The sequence below is a fragment of the Bos indicus x Bos taurus genome, chromosome 1 (genome assembly GCF_003369695.1).
Source record: "Bos indicus x Bos taurus breed Angus x Brahman F1 hybrid chromosome 1, Bos_hybrid_MaternalHap_v2.0, whole genome shotgun sequence".
In the NCBI taxonomy this organism is placed as follows: Eukaryota; Metazoa; Chordata; class Mammalia; order Artiodactyla; family Bovidae; genus Bos; species Bos indicus x Bos taurus.
The window spans coordinates 137,693,068-137,714,598 of NC_040076.1; the positions used below are offsets into that span (position 1 = coordinate 137,693,068).

General features: G+C 42.0%; 1 protein-coding gene across 3 annotated transcripts in view; it reads left to right on the top strand.

Moving 5' to 3' along the window:
* CPNE4 (copine 4) overlaps positions 1 to 21,531 on the top strand; it is a 681,945-nt gene that overhangs the window by 653,640 nt on the left and 6,774 nt on the right. For all 3 annotated transcript variants that reach the window (XM_027546045.1, XM_027546065.1, XM_027546054.1), the window contains exons 11-14: positions 2,046 to 2,179; positions 9,869 to 9,923; positions 12,908 to 12,959; positions 15,267 to 15,400. In XM_027546045.1, the coding sequence (XP_027401846.1) occupies positions 2,046 to 2,179; positions 9,869 to 9,923; positions 12,908 to 12,959; positions 15,267 to 15,400 (375 nt within the window). The remainder of the gene's footprint in view (positions 1 to 2,045; positions 2,180 to 9,868; positions 9,924 to 12,907; positions 12,960 to 15,266; positions 15,401 to 21,531) is intronic.

Genomic DNA, 21,531 nt, shown 5'->3' on the forward strand with positions numbered 1-21,531 from the left:
CCGCACTTTATTTTCCAAAGTAGTTTTTATACCTTAAGTTATGCATAGAGGATAATGGGGGAAGGGGTAGAGTCAGGCAGCAAGCCAGGCTTTCTTCCTGCAAACTTATCATATGCAAAAGCTTAGGTGATTTGCATTATCTTCTGGCCCGGAGGCCTGTGAACATTTTAAGACCTTTTCTTCAGAAAACTTATTTTTCTCTAAAGGTGATTGGTCAGGAGCCACCCTCCAAAAGCATTAGATAAAGTTGCATTCCTACAGAGCAAAGGTGTGGTGGGCTATAACAAGAAAAAGAATTAACTCAAGGGTCCCAGGTTACAAACATTGAGGCAACTGCTTACATTTCTATACACCCATTATATCAATCAATACACCGCCAAGGACACAGCAGGTAAGGGATATGGAGACTTAGCAGCAAACATTGGCCCAACAAGTGAAAATCCCTTCACCAATACAATTTCTAATCAATCTTTTAACTACTCAAAAGAATCTGTGTTTAGACAGTTTAGAACATCTCCTGCCTCTCACAGTTGGGAGGCTCTGAACAATCACATGTGGCCGGAAAAACCTATTCAGGCAGGCTAGAGGATTTCCAAAGGAGTTTGTAGGTTAAACACTGTCACACCCAGGAATTATTAACTGGAGCTGTAAGCTAACTCTTTTTTCAGAGAGGTAGTGGGGGACAGCCCCCCGTAAAGTCAGAGGTGTAGGTGAAAGCACAAAGCAGAAAGTAGGCAGACTCTGGTTTTGGGAGTAGATGCTCGAGAATTTCCAGGGGGACTCCTGAGGCTCGATCCCGCCTTTTCGTGTGCCGAGCCTCCTTCCTCATGACCTTTGTCACGGGCGGAGTACCTCACGCTGGCTACCGGCAGTGATAGAATTCCAGTTGAGCTACTCCAGATCCTGAAAGATGATGCTGTGGAAAGTGCTGCACTCAATATGCAATATGCACTCAATATGCAATATGCCGGCTCCCGGCAATATACAGTGGGACCTTGCTGCTTATCCAGTCTATTATAATAGTTTACAGCTTTTTGTTATTGAGTCATCAAGTTGTGTCCGACTCTTTACAACCCCACAGACTCTAGCCCACCAGACTTCCCTGTCCTTCACTATCTCCCGGAGGTTGCTCAAACTCATGTCCATTGAGTCAGTGATGCCATCCAACCGTCTCATTCTCTGTAGCCCCCTTCTCCTGCCCTCAATCTTCCCCATCATCAGTGTCTTTTCCAATGAGTTGGCTCTTCACATCAGTATTGGAGCTTCAGCATCAGTCCTTCGAGTGAACATTCAGGGTTGACTTCCTTTAGTTTACAGCTGCTCACCCCAAACTCCCACTCCATCCTTCCCCCACACCCTCTCCTCCTTGGTAACCACAAGTCTGTTCTCCATGTCTCTGAGTATGTTTCTGTTTGTACATAAGCTCATCTGGTCATATTTTAGATTTCACATATAAGTGATATCATATTTGTCTTTCTCTTTCTGACTTACTTTTTGCTTAGTATGATAATCTCTAGTTGCGTCCATGTTGCTGCAAATGCATTATTTCATTCTTTTTATGGCTGATTATTATTCCCCTGTATATATGTACCACATCTTCTTTATCCTTTTATCTGTGGATGGACATTTAGGTCGATTCCCTGTCTTAGCTATTGTGAATACCACTGTTATGAACATAGAGGGTGCATGTATCTTTTTGAAATAGAGTTTTGTCTGGATATATGCTCAGGAGGAGGATTGCTAGATCACATGGTAACTCTATTTTTGGTGTTCTGAGGAACTTCCATAAGAACCTCCATACTGTTTTCCATATTGGCTGCACCAATTTACATTCCCACCAAGAGTATAGGAGAGTGCCCTTCTCACCACATCCTCTCCAACATTTGAACAACTAGTTTTTAAAGCTAATGAATTTCTTCTCTAACTCTGATTGTCAGCAGGATGTGTAACATACCATTTTCCCCCTCCCTCAGGCTGCATCGCTGTCAAGGTTAAATGAAATATGTTCACTTTAAATCCACCCACTCTCCTATCTTCTCTTCCAGGTAGCTATAGATTTCACGGCCTCCAACGGGGACCCCAGGAACAGCTGTTCCCTGCACTACATTCACCCCTACCAGCCCAATGAGTACCTGAAGGCCTTGGTGGCAGTGGGAGAGATTTGCCAAGACTATGACAGGTATGAGACTTCCCATCTCTGGTGGTTCTTGTGGCCCCTAGCTGATCCTGGGCAGAATAATGGAAATGAAGTTATGCTGAGACTCATGAGGGGACAAAATAAAGCCTAGCTCTAAATGTGTTATCCTCTTCACCTCTAGAGGAACTGAATTCATGCCAAGCTCACATTGGCCACCAAAAAATCCTTTCTTCTCTTACTTGGCTGGCAGGACCACTGGATAGAGATTTTGGTTTCTCTTTTGTGAAGTTTCATTATGTGCCTTACTACATACAGAAACTTGCAAAGTTGGTTGCATTGACTAGCAGCATAATGTCGCAGAACATCAAGCTCCACTTGAACATCTAAATCAGCATCTGCATTGTAACATGATTCCAAGATGATTCGTGTGCAATTTGAGATTTGAGAAGCACGGGTTAATTGGGCACTATTCTTTCTGATCCTCATACTAACCCTTCTGTCATGGGTGTTGTTTAACAGAAGAGGAAAACTGTGCAGGGAGATGAAGTAGTGTGTGCCCTGACCTACAGCCAAGGGCAGGATTTAAACCCAGAGCCAGCTCCTTCCACAGCATAAGCTCATAATCATGGGATTTCACTGGTCTCAAGAGCTATTGGTAACTTCAGCAGAGGGTGTGCATGTGCCCATGACAGTGTTTATATGTGTTTGTATGTCTGTATAGAAAACACAATTTTGAGATCAAATCAGTATTATACTTATTTTTACTTGATGGCAAACATTGACCTTGCCCACCAAGAGAATTCCTTGTAAGAAGTGATTTACATAAACTACATTGAACTGAATTTATTTTGCCTTTCCAGTATTTCTAGATTGAGGTGAAGTTGTTCACATGTTTGATTAAGAAGGTTCTTTGAAATAGAACCAGGGTAAATATATTGTGGGTAAATCTCAGTTGACAGCCTGATGTGATTGTAAATCAGGACTAGTTGGTAATAAGCAACTTGTGATAATAAGTGACTTGAAAGTTGCTCAGTCATGTCTGACTATTTGCGACCCTATGGACTATACAGTCCATAGAATTCTACAGGCCAGAATACTGGAGTTGGGTAGCCTTTCCCTTTTCCAGGGGATCTTCCCAACCCAGGAATTGAACCTAGGTCTCCCACATTGCAGGCAGATTCTTTCCCAGCTGAGCCACCAGGGAAGCCCAAGCAGTAACTAATTGACCAGGAAAATAAAGTGACTCTGTCCTCCAATTTCAGAGAGATTTCATGAAATGGCCTGATTTCTGTTCTTTCTAGTCTCATAATTGGTGAAAACCATATTAAAAACCTGATACCCAGGCGCTTAGGGAGTGACACAACCTATGACCAGAAGGTGCATGAGTGTCCTTCCCACTGGCGAGTCTCTGGATTCAGATTGGTCATCACCAATAACTCAGATGTGTATGATGCTAGTTGGGGATGAATGCACAGATGCAGTCAAATCAGATAGTGCTAAACATGAGGCCCTTGCCAACACTTCCCCTCCATGTTTGAAACAGAGAGCAGCAATAGCATTTTAAATTACCTTGTTCAAATGATACTGGTACTTAACCTTGAAATATTGTCCGTGAAGGCAACTTGAATCCCAGCTCTTGATTTCTTCAGGCCCCAATTCAGGAAGGATTCTTAGAGAGGCTCAAGTCATAATGGAGATTTCTACCGAGAGGGAAAAAACAGACAGATTGCAATTCCCACTGTTAGAAACGCCTCCAAATATCCCCCAAGATACCACCACAGTAATTTCCTCCTTTCTTTCTCTCTCTCTCTCCACTCCCCCCCAAACACACACACAATGTTAGCTTGTGTCATAATGTGTCCATTTAAGAGAAGAAAAGTGAGAACTTCTTCAGGATTCTTAATAACTTTTAAATATTGAAATGCTCATAAAATAAAGTAGGTCAAAGCACTTAATACAACACAATAGACACTTAGTTGAGTCAGTAAAGTTGGCTTTGACTGACTCTGCAGGCACAAGGCAGCCTAGTAATGAATTCCAAAGAGCAAATTAATGGCTTGGCCAGAAATTAAGATGCCAACACCCAGAGCCCTTGCTGTGTTTCTGCAGCAGATTTATTGGACAGGCTACAGAACTTCTGTTTCCTGATTACCTCAAACTCGAAATGCAGATAAGACAGTCAGAGGGACCCGCACACCTTTTGGAGCTATTATCCCTTTATAATATGAGCCAGACAAAGCCTGCAGAGGATTTTTGTATTTCCTCAAAAGTACAGATAAAAGTAAGAGAGATCACCTTCGGGTTACATAAAGAATCATCTCAGAGGATTCTTTTAAAAAACTGATTCATGTTATATGTGACAAAAACCATCAAAATATTGTAATTATCCTCCAATGAAAATAAATTAATTTTTAAAAAATTTTTAAAGGAAAATACCAAAGCTGTTGGTCCCAACTGGCCAAGAAAATCAGATTTCTTCAACTCACTGGAGCATTCTTATTTTTCATGTAAAGAAAGCACCTCAGCATTGAAATCGGCACACTAATCACTTCATGAAAACTGACAAGTTTCCCTCACTTCTCTGTGTGGGTGGAAAGACAATAGACAGTCAGGACATTGTAAGTAGGGGCTTTGGAATTAATTTATTTTTGCATCAAAGTCAGTGAGGTTGCTGCTCAAAAAGAAACAGTTGAGTAAAAACTGACAGAAGGCTCCCTTTGCCCACCTGCAGCGACCCAGAGGCATTTAACCCCCAGGAACCTTGAAATTCCGCTCAGCCTCTGACAGCTAAGAGTTCTCTTCCTGCCTTGTACATTCACTGCTCACGGGTCATGACGAACTGATCCATGAAGCTGAACAGCTTGAGAGACGCGTGAAGCTCAGAGTTCTCAGGGCTGCCTTGAGGGGAGGCTCAGGTCCTAAGCCTGGCAGGCAGCTCTGCTAGCCCGTTTTCTCTGTGTTTCTGAAAGAGAGACCCCTACCTTCCGTCTCCTCCAACTCCCCAAGTGTGTGCCTCCCAAACGAGCTCATCTTTTCCCAGTCGGTTGTAGCCCTCCCCCAGCTCCTACAGACAACGTGGTCTCTTTAGGCTGCTCAAGGCCAGGGTGGCATCCATTCCTAGGGCTCGGCAGAGATGTGAGTCTCTGACAAGCGTCTCTTCCAAAGACTGCTGTGTAGGGTGCTATGAGGTACAGTTAGAAATGAAACAGGCTGGAATGCAGAGGATTGGGCTAGAAGTCAAAAGTCACATCACAGTGCTGTCTTTATCACTCTACAGACACCAATCCATTGTTCTCTTGGCTCCCCTTTGGAACCATTCAGTTCAGTTCAGTCATGTCTGACTCTTTGCAACCCCATGAATCACAGCACACCAGGCCTCCCTGTCCATCACCAACTCCCGGAGTTCACCCAGACTCACGTCCATCGAGTCAGTGATGCCATCCAGCCATCTCGTCCTCTGTCCCTTTCTCCTCCTGCCCCCAATCCCTCCCAGCATCAGAGTCTTTTCCAATGAGTCAACTCGTCACATGAGGTGGCCAAAGTACTGGAGTTTCAGCTTTAGCATCATTCCTTCCAAAGAAATCCCAGGGCTGATCTCCTTCAGAATGGACTGGTTGGATCTCCTTGGGGTACAAGGGACTCTCAAGAGTCTTCTCCAACACCACAGTTCAAAAGCATCAATTCTTCAGTGCTCAGCTTTCTTCACAGTCCAACTCTCATATCCATACATAACCACTGGAAAAACCATAGCCTTGACTAGACTAACCTTCATTGGCAAAGTAATGTCTCTGCTTTTCAATATGCTATCTAGATTCATCATAACTTTTCTTCCAAGGAGTAAGCGTCTTTTAATTTCATGGCTGCAGTCACCATCTGCAGTCCTAAAACAGTCTGGTGCCTGGGCCTGATCCCCAGATTTAATTAGTCTGGTGCACATCCTGAGGTTAAACTCCTTGGGCCTTGTTTCCTTGACAGCAAATGAAAGATTCAGCTAACTTCCCCTGCAGAGTAGTTGTAAGAATTAGATATAAAAGTTCTGCCTTTTGTACATTCTTAATAAATAATAGAGGCTTATTAAGTGATAGAGGCTTATACTCTTTACTTATATTTAAAACATCAACTGACACAAAAGGGAAAAGAACTATAGTGTCAGACCTAAAAGTCATTTTGGACCAATGACCTGTACAATTTTTGGCTCACATACCCCTAAAAAGAATGTTTAAACATATAACCTTCATACCCTATTATATTGAAATCTAACATTTTCCATCATGAGTTTAAATAGTGACAAAGAATGAAAATTCTAACGTAATGTAAATATGGACATTTAAAAATAAAACTCTTACATAACTCTACTGAATGCATCCAGCAGAACTAAACGCCACTGGATACCTACCATCATCCATTTAAAAACTGCGTGAACAAGTTCATCAGCTTGAGTTGAGAATTCTGTTACTTCTTTTTCATGAAGTCATATTTTCATTCCCTTCTCCCATAGAATTTCATCCCAATGTATCTTTAAAATTTGATTTGAAATTCCTTAATCGATCACTATATCTTTAATTAAAATATGAATATAAATTGTTAAATTTCCAATTTCTAAAATTTCCTATTTCTAAATTTCAAATCTAATGAAAAGATCTGAAGCATTTAAAAATATCTTCTGGTTTAGTTTTTATTATAATCATTATTGTTGCCTACTTGATCACAAATATTTGGGAAATTTCAATAACTGATTATTGCCTATAAAAATCTTTTTTTAATCTTAATGAAACAGATACTCCCCAGTTAGTTTACATATCTGTGGGTAACTGCCCCCTCTGACCAGAATGGAAAAGTCCAGCATCAGTTCTAATTCAATTTTTTGTTTTATCAATGTAAATACTAAGAAAGCTTGTTTTTATAAGTCCATGGTAATGGAGTTTGCCTAGCAGTGTTATGAAGTTCTCTCAATTCAAAGTTTTATATAAAAAATTACATATCTATCATCAAAAGATATTTTTAATGGTCTACCATCTGACATCAGCACTTCCAACAGTTCTTTTAAGCAAAAACTGGCAACTACCTGACTCATGAAAGGATTTGTTTGCTAGCAAGTCATTCTCATCAGGAAATGTCCCTTTGTATTCTGCTTGGAGCTTCCACAAAGGGGAGCAGTGCACACGGCGGCTGAGATTCTGCATGGGTGAGCAGAGGGTAACTGGGAGAGGGGAGGTGTGAATGAGGAGCAGGTACTTCAATCACAGACGTTCCCAGATCAATTTCAGCAAAGACTACATGGAGACGTAAAGGAGCTGAATATTGATTTCCTTTAAAAGCAAAGAGGCTATGCTCTTATATCTATAGAAGGGCTTTGCACCTCCACATAACCCAACTTTAAGACCACCACTTTAGAGAACAGCCTTTATTTAATGTCTAGCTGTTCTAAAATGCGATTTTACTGAATTCATCTCCACTTCCTTATGGACACAGTCTCTCCTTTAATTCATCTCTTGCTTTAGCCCCCTCTACCTTACCTGGGAAGATAAAAATGCATCTCCCATTGGCAGATCATCTGACCAAGGTCTTTTCCTAAGTTCACGACAGCAAGCTCATTGCCACTGAAAACACTGGGCTCTTTGATCATATTTTATACTATTTTATTCCAATAGTAAGAAATAGTGCCTTCAGAAAATTCAATCTGCCTTGAATTTTCCAGATTGGGAGGTTCTACCAGTCTTCTCAGTAGTTTCTAAATGGCCCCTTTATAAGTGCTGGTAGGTCTCATTTTAAGTTCTCTGATGTGTTGGCAAGCCTTCACTTGCCTGTGTGCTCAACTTGTCTTCCCTTTCTCTGTCTAGTTTTATTTTTAATCAGCAAGAGTGAATGTTTAAATCTATTGTTCTTAGGCTTGATTATTTTTTCCTTTATATGCTTATTAGAGCCTGTGTGGTGGTTAACTTCAGAGAATTGACACCCTCATGACTCATTAATTATTCCCCTTGTAGGTGAGACATTTTCCCTACCTTCCTGCTGTTGAAACTCAATTGTGTAACAGTGTCTCGTGCTCAGTAAACTTCAAATCCCCAAGGGTGGCTTGAAGGTATAAAATCTGAAACACTGGTTTGCTGATTAGAAACAGAATACTAGATCTCACCTCTCTTAAACTCATCAAAGAAAATAAAAGGTGTGGAGCTTCCTAATTTTCTCTGCTTTGACTTCTGAACCATCTGAGTTGGAAGAAGCTGGACCCATCCTCCACCCAGAACAGCTTTCTTCCAGACTTAACTAGAAAGTACCTCTAAAAACTCCCTGACATTCCTCACCCTTATCCTAGCTAAGAAAGAATCTCTGAAACAAAGCATTTCAATATTTCCAAGGCCCAGAAGTATTTCAGACCTGTGTCTAATCCTTTATAAGCTTTTATGATTTTCTGTTTATCATCATTAATACCCTAATACCTGCTGCTGCTGCTGCCAAGTCGCTTCAGTCGTATCCAACTCCGTGCGACCCCATAGACAGCAGCCCACCAGGCTCGCCCATCCCTGGGATTCTCCAGGCAAGAACACTGGAGTGGGTTGCCATTTCCTTCTCCAATGTATGAAAGTGAAAAGTCAAAGTGAAGTCGCTCAGTCGTGTCCAACTCTTAGTGACCCCATGGACTGCAGCCTACCAGGCTCCTCCATCCATGGAATTTTCCAGGCAAGAGTACTGGAGTGGATATAAGCAAAGTCCATATCTACATAACAGAGAGGGAAAGGGGGAACTGGTAATTTTCTGACAAATTTAGCCTCTGATTTCAAAGAATTCTGATTTCCCTGAATCTCCCAACCCCTGCCCCAAATTTGGTCAAATTGGGTGTATTTTGGTGAAGGTCTATCAAAGCCATCTTTGGCTACCAGTGACCTCATCTAAATCAGTAGATGGTGATAGGTGACAGTTTGGCTTTGATCCTTTGACTTCTCGGCCTGGGGCTCCCCTTTTGCTTCCAGAGACATTCCAGGGACAGTGAGCCCTTATCTGAATTTCCTCTTCTCTTTGACTGACTCTGCAAGAATTGAGAAACGGAGGAATTGTTCCAAGAACAAATCTCAATTGAGTCTTTAATGGGAGAGCAAATAAAAAGTAGGTGTCCTGAGAAGGACATGCCCTCTTCAAAGAGCAATATTCCTGAAGTCCACTGCAACAATCCCGTGACAGCACAAAATTCACTTAAGAAGTGTCTTGTTTATGGTCTGATCAGGGGCCCAGTTACAGAAAGCACAAGAGGAAACCACATTTAATACTGTACATAATCATTAAGTTTTGATGGTATAATAGAAAATTCATAGGCTTTGGAATTAAACAGTGCTTGCTGGTAAACACCTTAGTTCACTTTCTTAGACTTTTTGAGGCTCAGTTTATTCATCAGTAAAATAGAAATAAAAAGTAAGTGAACCTTCAAATGTTGTATGAAAATTAATTAAGTATAGACATGGCCTAGCATCATATCTGGTATTGTAGTGCCAGTCAATGTTCATTCTTCTCCTTCTCACTTCTCACCTATAGCATAGGAAAGCAGTAAAGTGATGAGCTTTGGGGATTGTTTCTTTATTTCAGTTTTCCACTCTATTGCTGTCCCCTGTTACCACAGGTAATCAAAAAGCATGAGTTAGCATTTGGCATAATGACCTGTTCTAGGGAGGCAATGCAGGTTTATGTTTTTCTTTCTCATTAGATGAAAAAATGCAGCAACTTCTTTTTTAATTTCAGTGACAAAATGTTCCCAGCCTTTGGGTTCGGTGCCAGGATACCCCCAGAGTACACGGTGAGTGGGTGTTTTACTATAAACAAAGGATGGCATGGGTTTCCCTCACAGGAGTCTCACACTTTCAACCTTTAATATAATCATGTAAAGGCCCATAGTCAGAAGTGATCTTCACAACCAGTGAGGTTAGCTCCTTGAGCTGGTGTATAGATGTCACCCATTCTCCTGGGATTCTCGATGGGCTGTCTCAGAGTCAATTCCAAATGAAAACTTCCATTGTTTAGCTTCATATAGACAAGTCAGACACTGTGGAAACACTTGGAAGTTGATCTTCAATGGCTCAGAGCCCATCTATTCAGATCTCCCCTGGAGAAAGACCCTATTGACCATTCTGACAGTGAAAGTCCATGACAGTGAAGTCTACAGACTCCCTCATCCCAAGTTCCTAAGTGCCAGTCTTGTGTGGGAGATACACAGAGATACACAGAAAGAGCTACTTGGGTTCAGAGAATTTGGAGCTGAAAAGCTACTGTAAAAACACTGGAATCCTATTTGACCTTGATGCCAATTTCTCATGACACAAAGAAGGCAAAGACTGTATATGGAGAGATTTGTGCTGCAGTGGGGCTGAGGCACTCTCCCATGGTATACCAGATGGCCCGGGTGGGAGAATCTTGGGGAGTAGCAGGGCTCCCTGTTCTTCAGGAGGCCTCTGAGATCCCAGATAAATACAAGCAATACTGCCCACTTATCAATTTCTCTTTTACTGACCAATCTGAGCTGCACTTCAGGAGGCAGATGCCAACTTTTGCTCCCACCCCACAGCAGTCAGACTGAAGGCCTTTTCATGAAAAAAGGAATCCACCTTCCTTTTCCTGCTGGAGTGAGCAGTGATGGAGTAGCCTGTCTCCATGACCTGTCCTCCTGCTTGTTTGCCTGTGGCCCACACTGTTTTCCCTGCTGGCCATGCTGCAGAATTCCGGAAGCATTTGTTGGAAATGGAGCACATGATGGGGGAAGAATATAGATCAAGTGTTGTCAACTGTTGGCTTATAGGTGTTAATCAGGCCACAAATATATTCTGAGACTTTTTTTTTTTTTTAAGAATTAGACAATTACATGAAAATGTCAGATTTCTGGCTTCTCTGGAAAAACTGAAAGACATGGAAATACTAAAATTAAAAGATCATACATAAAAGAATTAACCAGATCTCAGGATATGCAGTCACCTTCAGATGGGGTATCAGTTCCAGGATGTAGGCAGGTGGGTGCCCACCTTCCTCATAGAACTGCTAAGCCTCTAGCCTGGAATTGAACCTGGACAACCACCAGTCCAGCTGTCCTGAGATGTGTAAGCATATTCCCCAATCCCCCTAGGTCACCTTGGCCCAGTGGGGCTAAGGATAGAGGTGTGCGGCATACCTGGCTCCAGGCCTTCCTGTCCTCATCCCTGACATCTGCCTGGTCCCCCTCCTAAAGCAACTTCTTCTAGCTGTTAGCTAAAGTCCTGATTCCCCTCCTGATCCACTCTGCCTGACAGCTAACTTCTTCCTGCCACCCTACCAGGCATCCCTCATGCATCCTCACTCTATTCCCCCAAAGCCATTCAGACATCCCTTTTCCATGCCTCATCTCCATGCCTCATCTCCCCTCTGCTCCAGACAGGCCCTGATGGTCTTAGCAACTCAGGTGCCCCCAGAGAATTTATAAGGTTACCATGACTTATTTCTTCAGGACAAAATCTCAGTTTGCATTGAAACTGAGTCACAATCACCTCCGTCTTAGTTTGCAGTCTCCAGGGACCTTGCAGCAAGGATTAGGATCCAAGCAGTTTATTTGAGAGGTGGAGAAAGCCTCAGTAGAGAGAGGGCAAATGGGAAGAAGTCAACATAGGGTTTACTAACAAGTCATTACCAGCATGGACAGCCAAAGCCAAATCCTGGGAGACAGTGCAGGGTACACACAGACCCCAAGGGATTAGAGAGCTGGGATACTGATTCACAGCCTCCTGTCAGCCCATGTTGAAGAGCTACTCTCCAGGGACATTACTCTCAGGGGACATTAATTCCCCAACACTTTTTGCCTGTCACCTGGGTAAGTCATGCCAGCTCTGGAAGCCCAAGAAAAACTTAAGGTAAATAAACCAGGTAAGATAACTGACAGTTGATTGAGTTGCCTGGGAGAGCCAAGGGCAAGGGAATGTGGCTAAGGCACCAACAGCATCAGCTCTGACCCCCACTGGGAAAAAAGGGATTTTTACCACAATGACCTATTTTCTTGGCCCCAGAGAGTCAGTGCTTTGGGAAATAGCCTTTGAAATGGAAACCTCAATAAAATTCCATGTGACCCAATAAAAATGTCTAGATGCCAAGACACACCTCTTATTTTATCAAGTTTTAGAAGGAAAAAAATAAGCCACATACTATTTGACCTTGTATTGTACATAGGTCCCACCAGGTAGAGGAATCTGTATTGGAAGTTTCCAAATTATGTTACTTTATTACTTTTCCAAAAGCTAGAGTCTATTTTTGCCTGTATGTATGTGAAAATCCTCCTGCCCAGCAGTTCTATATATTATGTTAGAATGAGTCGTAAATGTCAACAGCTTAGCTGGAGCCTTCGTAAGCATAGCCATCTCGAGCAGACAGCTTGGGTTATTGAGTTATCATTTTTTAATCACTTGGTCCAAATAGAACTCAGCCAAATCTAGCCACTGTTCTGAGGCCACTTCTCTCTTGAAGCTATTTGGAGTTAACATTTTTCTGAAATCTTTCCTTGTATTTTTTTTCATATACCTTATTCTTCCTCCCCTGCCAGCATTTATCTGATTCTAGAAAATCTCCCTGTCACCTCAACTCCACAGGGAACTTAGAATCCACCCTCCATCTCAGAGAGATTCTGTAAAGGCTTAAAATGGTTCCTGCTGCTTGACACAAAATGAATGTAATGAGCGTCTGTTTGCAGACTCTAACCCCAGTGCCTCCTGACTGGATTAATGTTGTCATTCTCCTGTCTTCCTTTTGTAAATTTTAATTGGTGTCCAGGTCTCTCATGACTTCGCCATCAACTTTAATGAAGACAACCCGGAATGTGCAGGTAAATCACGATGTGAAAGGAAGCTGGGGTCCCACAGCCCTTCCCTTCCCCTTTTTCCCATCTTAGTTTCTCTCTCCTGATGCAGTACGTCAGTGATGATTGTCCACAGCAGAGAATTAGGCTCCCTAGACCCAAATAACAAGAGAGCAGAGGTATAAGAGCTGGAAAAGACAGAATGCAGAAGAGGTCTTGAGCTTACAGCAAGAATATCAATCCCAATTCTGGATTCCTCTGGCCAAAAAAAAAAAAAAAAAAAAAACTTGAGGGAAGGGTCACCTGATGGGCAGTGATAAGATAACCCCCTTTCTGTTTTCCAAGTTGTCATCAAGTATTTATTTTTTACAACTTCCTATGTAGTAATAAGAAGAGGGGAAAGTATGGACATCATATGACAATCTTACCATAGTGGTAATGGAGTCATTTCAGTGGTTTTGTGCCAGAAAGAGCTCCTTAAAGACTTTGATCCCTATTCTGTTATTTCCAGCTGGAGATTCTCCAACACATTCCACAAAATAATGATGATGACTATGATGATAAATTGTATCCTAGAATCATTTTTCCTGGTTTCTAAATGATAAATAGAGCCAATCACATCTGTTGCTATGAAAATGGTAAGACATTTTTACAGTGGGCTAGTGGAAATGTTCATGTCTCTCCTCCTTCCTGTCAAGGAGGAACCCAGAACATAGTTAATTCAGATCCTGTGGGGGGTGTCAAGCTTTCTGCAGTTTCTTTCACAAATCTGGCACTAACTGTCCAAGAACATGACATCAGTATCCCCAAGTCTGCACAGAACAACCTCTGAGACCAGATCTCCACTCAGCTCTTATTCCCTTTCATCATCCTTCATGCCAAGTTTATTACAATTTAGGCTTCCCTCATCTGGAACCATGCCTGCTCTTCAACTGTAAGAGTGATTTTCCATCAAAGCAGAGTGAAGGACATATCCCATGTTAACCTGTTTCACATCTTAGAATTTATCTGCCTGGTACCTTTGAAAGCGAATTCAAACTTGCTTATCTTAAGCAAAAATTCACTTAACTTCAAAACCAGGCTGTGTATATTGATTTGGTATCTGTCTTTAGAATGGCAGACTAAAGAGAATGGAACACTTCCAGTCATTTTCATACACATTTTGTTACATATGTGTGTATAAAGTAAAACAGAATACAGCTACATCCAAGATGCCCAAAAGCTGGTTAGAAAGATATGGACAGAAAACAATCATAGGTGGGACTGTGTGAGTCTCTCTGGCCTGAAGGACCAGTGTGCTGTTTTAGGGTAGAGAGGGCTTTAGGAACACAGGCACAGGCATGGAGAGGACCCTTTGAACAAAAATCACTGGTAATGGGACTGTGTCACCGTGGGATCATGTTAGAACCTTCAGTGTGCAGTCAAGACTCAGGCTGGGAGAAGCTGCACAAACAAAGCCCACCTGTCATGATGTTTGGATGGAAGCCCCCTTAAATGGGGGGTGCCCATGGTGATGAGCGTCACTTGTCTGTATTACAGTCCCCAACAGAAAACAGTAACAGTCATTTTCCTCATCCATCACATGTTTGGGGAGCAGCTACTATGTGCCTGACATGCCTTGAGCTTATGAGAGAGGAAGGTGCAATTCCTGCCCACAAAGACTTTAGCCTCTGGAGAGACGGCTGTATGTACACATTATTCACATAGGTGACCTGGGACGGGTGTACTAGAGTCAACAGGGTGGTGCGAAAAGTAGAGAAGTGTTAAAGCCTTGAGCATGGCCCTTACAGCCAGACACACCTATGTGAATCCTGAGTCTGCAACAAACCTCTCTGAGCCTCAGTTTCTTCACCAGTAAAAATGATTGCTTTTGACGTGAACCTTTTAAGAGGATGAGTTCTGACTAAAAGATTTCTCTCTGAGTTTTAAGCTATAGGGTTGCAAAATATCCCCAACATGAATCCCTTATTTTTAAAAGTGTAGAAAAGTTTTGGGAATACATAGGTTTGTAACTGCCATTTTTTTTAACTGGGTCTAGACTATTCTCTTTGTCATAAAAAAGGTTGTTTGTATTCTGTAGGAAACACAATCATTCATTAACAAATTCTTCCCAAGCCAATTTCAAAAATAACTAAAATGCATAAAGAGAATGATTTTAGTGGAATGGAGGCAGAAACACCAGCCCAGATGTGATGTTTTCTTTTTTATCTTAAGAACATAAATGTGCTGTTGATAAGGACTCTTTGAGGAAAGTTAATACTTCGTGTGTGTGTGTTTGAATTTAAACATATTTAGAAGACTATTAGCTATTGATCTTTGCCAATTTTACCTCAGGGATTCAAGGAGTTGTGGAAGCCTATCAGAGCTGCCTTCCCAAACTCCAGCTCTACGGCCCCACCAACATCGCTCCCATCATCCAGAAGGTGGCCAAGTCAGCATCAGAGGAGACCAACACGAAGGAGGCGTCGGTAAGGAGAGGGGTGGTCTGCCTGCTAATGGGTGCCTACCCTTCCTCCCCTGGCCATAGCACCCACCCGACTCTGACAATGAATTTGCATTTTTACCTGCATGAGTTTGAATAAATGATTTAACCTTCCATCCCCAGTCCTCAGTCTCCTCATCTGAAAAATGGGGATAATCATGCCCATCGCTGCTGGAATAACATGAGGTTTAGGGATGACACAACTCAAATGTCTTTAACATTACCAGAACACAAGAGTCACTGAACAAGGGAAGCCTCTATATTCTCCGGAGTGTAAGTCCATGTCACAATGCTCAACTCACCTTCAGTTCCTGGGAAGGAAAAAAAGAAAAAAAAAAAAAAAAAACTGACCAAAACTAAGCTTAACTTCCAGGGTATCCAGGTTACAGATGGAAGTGAAATAAAATGACGGGTTATTCTTCTACCTAGTAGTCAAGTGAAGTAACACACAGCATCATGGGGAAGATGTCATGATGTTTGAGGTCCTTTTGGTGGTTTTCTTAAGAAAAATGCAAACCAAAGCTGAAAGGCCAGAGTTTAGTTTTTTTCCTAATATGTGGTGTGCATGCTGTCACTTCAGTTGTGTCCGACTCTTTGTGACCTCATGAACTGTAGCCTGCCAGACTCTGTGTGTCCATGGGATTCTCGAGGCAACAATATTGGAATGGGTTGCCATGCCCTTCTCCAAGGGATCTTCCTGACCCAGGGATCAAACTTGTGTCTCTTACATCTCCTGCACAGGCAGGCGGGTTCTTTAACACTAGCACCACCTGGGAAGCGCCACCCAATTACATTAGAGTTACATATATTACCATAATATAATAATTTTTCTATGTATCTTTTTTCAATACCATCATTATGTGCCTCTTGAGAAACTTGTATGCAGGTCAGGAAGCAACAGTTAGAACTGGACACGGAACAACAGACTGGTTCCAAATAGGAAAAAGAGTACGTCAAGGCTGTATATTGTCACCCTGCTTATTTAACTTATATGCAGAGTACATCATGAGAAATGTTGGGCTGGATGAAGCACAAGCTGGAATCAAGATTGCCGGGAGAAATATCAATAACCTCAGATATGCAGATGACACCACCCTTATGGCAGAAAGTGAAGAAGAACTAAAGAGCCTCTTGATGAAAGTGAAAGAGGAGAGTGAAAAAGTTGGCTTAAAGCTCAACATTCAGAAAACTAAGATCATGGCATCTGGTCCCATCACTTCATGGGAAATAGATGGGGAAACAGTGGAAACAGTGTCAGACTTTATTTTTCTGAGCTCCAAAATCACTGCAGATGGTGACTGTAGCCATGAAATTAAAAGACATTTACTCCTTAGAAGGAAAGTTATGACCAACCTAGATAGCATATTAAAAAGCAGAGACATTACTTTGGCAACAAAAGTCCATCTAGTCAAGGCTATGGTTTTTCCTGTGGTCATGTATGGATGTGAGAGTTGACCTAGAAAGAAAGCTGAGCACTGAGGAATTGATGCTTTTGAACTGTGGTGTTGGAGGAGACTCTTGAGAGCCCGTTGGACTGCAAGGAGATCCAACCAGTCCATCCTAAAGGAGATCAGTCCTGGGTGTTCATTGATGGGACTGATGTTGAAGCTGAAACTCCAATACTGTGGCCACCTGATGCAAAGAGCTGACTCATTTGAAAAGACCCTGATGCTGGGAAAGATTGAGGGCAGGAGGAGAAGGGGACGACAGAGGATGAGATGGTTGGATGGCATCACTGACTCGATGGACATGGGTTTGGGTGGACCCTGGGAATTGGTGGTGGACAGGGAGGCCTGTCGTGCTGCGGTTCATGGGGTCACAAAGAGTCGGACACAACTGAGCGACTGAACTGAACTGAACTGAAATTTTTTTCAGATTTAGCAGAATATTAATGATGTCTGAAATTTTCTTTATGATTTTATCCTGGATTCCCCAATACTAGATTTGCATAAAGAACATGATATACTGCTGCCTCACCTTCCTATGTGAGCCCATCTTTCCCCCATGCTCTCTGCCTGTGTTCTCAGCATCCCTTATGTTAGGATGGGCTGGATATATTCCCATCTCACAGTGGTGTCTGCTCTGTGCACTGCATCACACACCTCCCAACTATCCAGGAACACTGACCTCGTACTTGCATTCCCTTTCTCTCCTTATCATCTATTTCTCTTTCTACTGAAGACTCATTCCTATTAGCAAATAAAACATGTTGTAATTTCTCTTGTTTAAGTTCAAAGCTCTCCCTTGACACCACTCTACCCTTTAGCTACTGTCCCTTATTTTACTCTTTTTGAGCAAAATTCACTGAAAGAACTGCCCGTACTCACCATCTCCATCTCTCTTTCCTCTGGTGCCTCTACCCACACCATCCAAACCTTGCTCCTGACACCACTCTGAAGACCACACTTGTCAAAATCAATAGCAGCTCCATCTTACCAAACCCAAGAGGCCTTGGAGAAATTCTGAATCCTCACAGATGCAAGGTTTAGGGATAGGGTTGGACAAGATCAGTATTTCATTTATTTTAACCCCTTTAAATTACCAGAACCTCAAATTCTTCAAATAATATCTTTCTTAGAAACCAAACATATAGATTTTAAGAAAACAGACTGTTCTGACTCAATCTGGGCTAAGGGGTGGGGTCCACACTTAAGCTGCTTTATCCTTAAGAGGATCCAAGGCATCTCTAGGGCTCCATGGAGCCCAGTTTGAAAACTGAGTTATCTCAGCCTCTCTAGGGTACCAACACTTACAGGAGTAAAGAGAATCTGACATAGGTGTGCATTCTGTATTAATAGAAACCAGAATGAGGTTTTGGGCATCACCTACTCCTCCAGGGCCAGATGGGTCTACTCTGAAAGGACAGATCAGAAAACAGTACTGAAAGGATCTAATCCATATCTTCTCAAATAACTCATTCTTGTATGCCAGGAACACTGATGCTTTCCCTAGGAGTTTCTGTTATCTTATTAACAGAGTGTGGTCCAGGGCCCCCTTGTTATCACTGATTGCTAAGTGTCCTAACCTTGAACCTTGTAGGCAAGTGGTTTCAGGAAGTCTGGGGCTATAGGATTTTTTTCCCCAGTTTTATGAAACTCTTCTAGAAAGAAAAAATCCCCTTATTATTTAAACAAGACCTCAAGTACATTCAGACTATAATGTTTCACCCATGAGCATTTTCCTACCCTGATTTTGGAAGCAAGTGTTACTGCAAGCTTTATTGGAAATTTCCATCAGGGTTTCGATCCAGCAGTCTGCAGCCTATTACCTTTAGCGAGATTAAACCTGGGAGAATCAGGTCTAGAATCTTGACAGTCTCTTCAGACCACAGCTTCTTAACCCTTTTTGATCCATGGACACCATTAGCAGCTGGTAAAGCCCATGGACCCCCTCCTCAGAATGGCCTTTAAATGCACAGAATAAAATATATGTTATAAAGTAAACCAATTATGTTGAAATGCAGTTAGCTAAATATTTTTAAATGTGACATAGAAGCATCATAAATATAGCAATAAATTTAAATTATGAGAATTAGTGCCTGGCCTAATAATTCGTTATTTCTAAGTAATATTGAATGTAAATGATACACTCTATTGTAACAGGAACATATTCTGTAATTTTATTGGTGACTCAGCCACAGGTACAGTTAAAACCAATTTTATTTGTTGATTATACTCAGAATTGAAAAATGATACATTTTTAGTTAAAGGTAAGTGAAAACAGAACTTTAAGTTACCCCAACTGTGCAGATGGCCTGAAATTATTTCAACAGTCTGCAAGCCCAGGTTAAGAATCCCTGCTCTACCTTTTGAACCTCCCTCCCATCTCCCTCACCATCCCACCTCTCTAGGTTGTTACATATGTATACCTATGGGTGCTTCATCCTGATGTTTGGCAGAAACCAAAAAAATTCTGTAAAGCAATTATACTTCAATTAAAAAATAAATTAAAAAAAAACGAAATCAAGGCAAATGAGAGAGAAGTAAAGAATGAATAAAAATTACTGGAAAGAAAAAAAGAATCCCTGCTCTAAATGAAAAGCCAGCAACATTCTGCAACCTGTTTTTCAGTTAGCTAAGAATGGCTTCTACAGTTTTAAATGGTTGAAAAAAAATCAAAAGGAGAATCATATTTCATGGCACACAAAAGTTATATGACATTAAACTTGTGTCCCTCAGTAAAGTTTTATTGGAACACAGCCATGCACATTCCTATTAAGTAATATCTATCGCTATTTTCTGGAGAAGGCAATGGCAACCCACTCCAGTACTCTTGCCTGGAAAATCCCATGGACGGAGGAGCCTGGTGGGCTGAAGTCCATGGGGTCGCACAGAGTCGGACACAACTGAAGCAACTTAGCATGGCTATTTTCATTCTAACAGGCATAGTTAGGTCATTGCCACAGACACAATTATGGCCCACACAGCCTAAAGTATTTATCATAGCCCCTTTACAGAAAATATTTTCCCAGCACCCGATCTAGACAATGACAACTCTAAATTCCTCAATATGGTGGTGTGATTGTCAGGTTGTTTGCTCCTGGAGGTGTTGTAGGGGACAGGTTAGGGAGATCCATGCCCTGAACCATGAAGATCAGATCAAACAGGAGTTAGGGGAAGGTGAGGAGTGAATGGTAGGGGTGCAGAAGTGTGATTCACTCACAAGGCCACCTGCTCAGGAATCAGGAGGAGGCTCCAACCAGATTTGGTACCTGTTATAGCCTCCAAGGCGCACCCTGCAAAGAGTCATTTATGACTCTGGTATTTCCTACATCACATCCATCCATCCCTAAGCCACCAAGTTGCCTCCTTTGGCCCCTTCTCCCTACACCTCCCTAGCTCCTCCATCACTTTCCCTGATTAAAACCTTCCTTCAAACTCCCAGGCCACTTTCTCTGTGAATGTATAAGACTCCAAAAGCATAGGTATGGATGAAAATTGATAACTCAAATGAATGTAAAAATTGTTCGGTTAGAACTAGGGATGGGTAATTAGCAGACATGGAACAGAATTTGCCTCTATATTAAACTGAAAAGCGTTAAGGACACGTGTCTGTCTTCATCATAGTATGACTTTCTCTTCTCTCCAGTTGTGTTTTGACTGGGTTGTTTTGTTTAAAAATATTTTTTTCAGACTCACAGAGAAAAATGGGAACTCTTTAGCACTACCAGCCCTATATGCAACCTTTTAAGTGTGATTCTCAAAACCAGATGTGTTCAACATGTGATTTCCTATCTAGCCTTTCTCCTTTGAAATGTGGCAACTTGGAGTGGTTTCACCATCTCACATTTATTCCCTGTAGATGAGCATGTTGCAAAGATTACATTAAAAGTTCTTTAGAGTTTGGTGTGAGTAGCATCTCAGTAACCTCATTCCCGAATCCCTTCTCATCCAAGATGCTGTCATGATGCCTCTAATAACTAAGGACAAGGAGGTCCTCCCTGAACTTTCCCTCTTCAGACCCCATAGCCCTTCCCTAGCCCTCCCTGTGCTGATGAGTATGGAGCCTCCTGTCCAGTCTCCGCCTCAGATGAGACTCCCACAAGCCTGTTCAGCCATAATTTAGAGTAGTAAGAGCCTTCACCCCCACCCTTGGAGAAGGGCAGCCATCTGCAGGCCACTCACCAGTCCAGGGCACACAATCTAAAGAAGGAGAGCCCACAATCCTCACCTCTCCTAGGGCTTTAGTGCAGTGCCATCCTCTAGAAATAGAGTGGGAGGTATGTGGAAATGTTTAATTCTCCAGTATTCACAGTTTAAAGCTGAAGAAAAACAGGGAAATTCATTTTAATAACATATTTTATTTAACCCAGCATAACTAAAACCATCATCTTAAGAGGTACTCCATATAAAAATTATTAATAAAGTATTTTAAGTTATTTTTTGTACTAAGTCTTCAAAATCTAGTGTGTTTTATCCTTGCTACTGCTAAGTCACTTCAGTCGTGTCCGACTCTGTGCAACCCCATCAGGCTCCCCCATCCCTGGGATTCTCCAGGCAAGAACACTGGAGTGGGTTGCCATTTCCTTCTCCAATACATGAAAGTGAAGTCGTTCAGTCATGTCTGATTCTTAGCATGGACTGCAGCCTACCAGGCTCCTCTGTCCATGGGATTTTC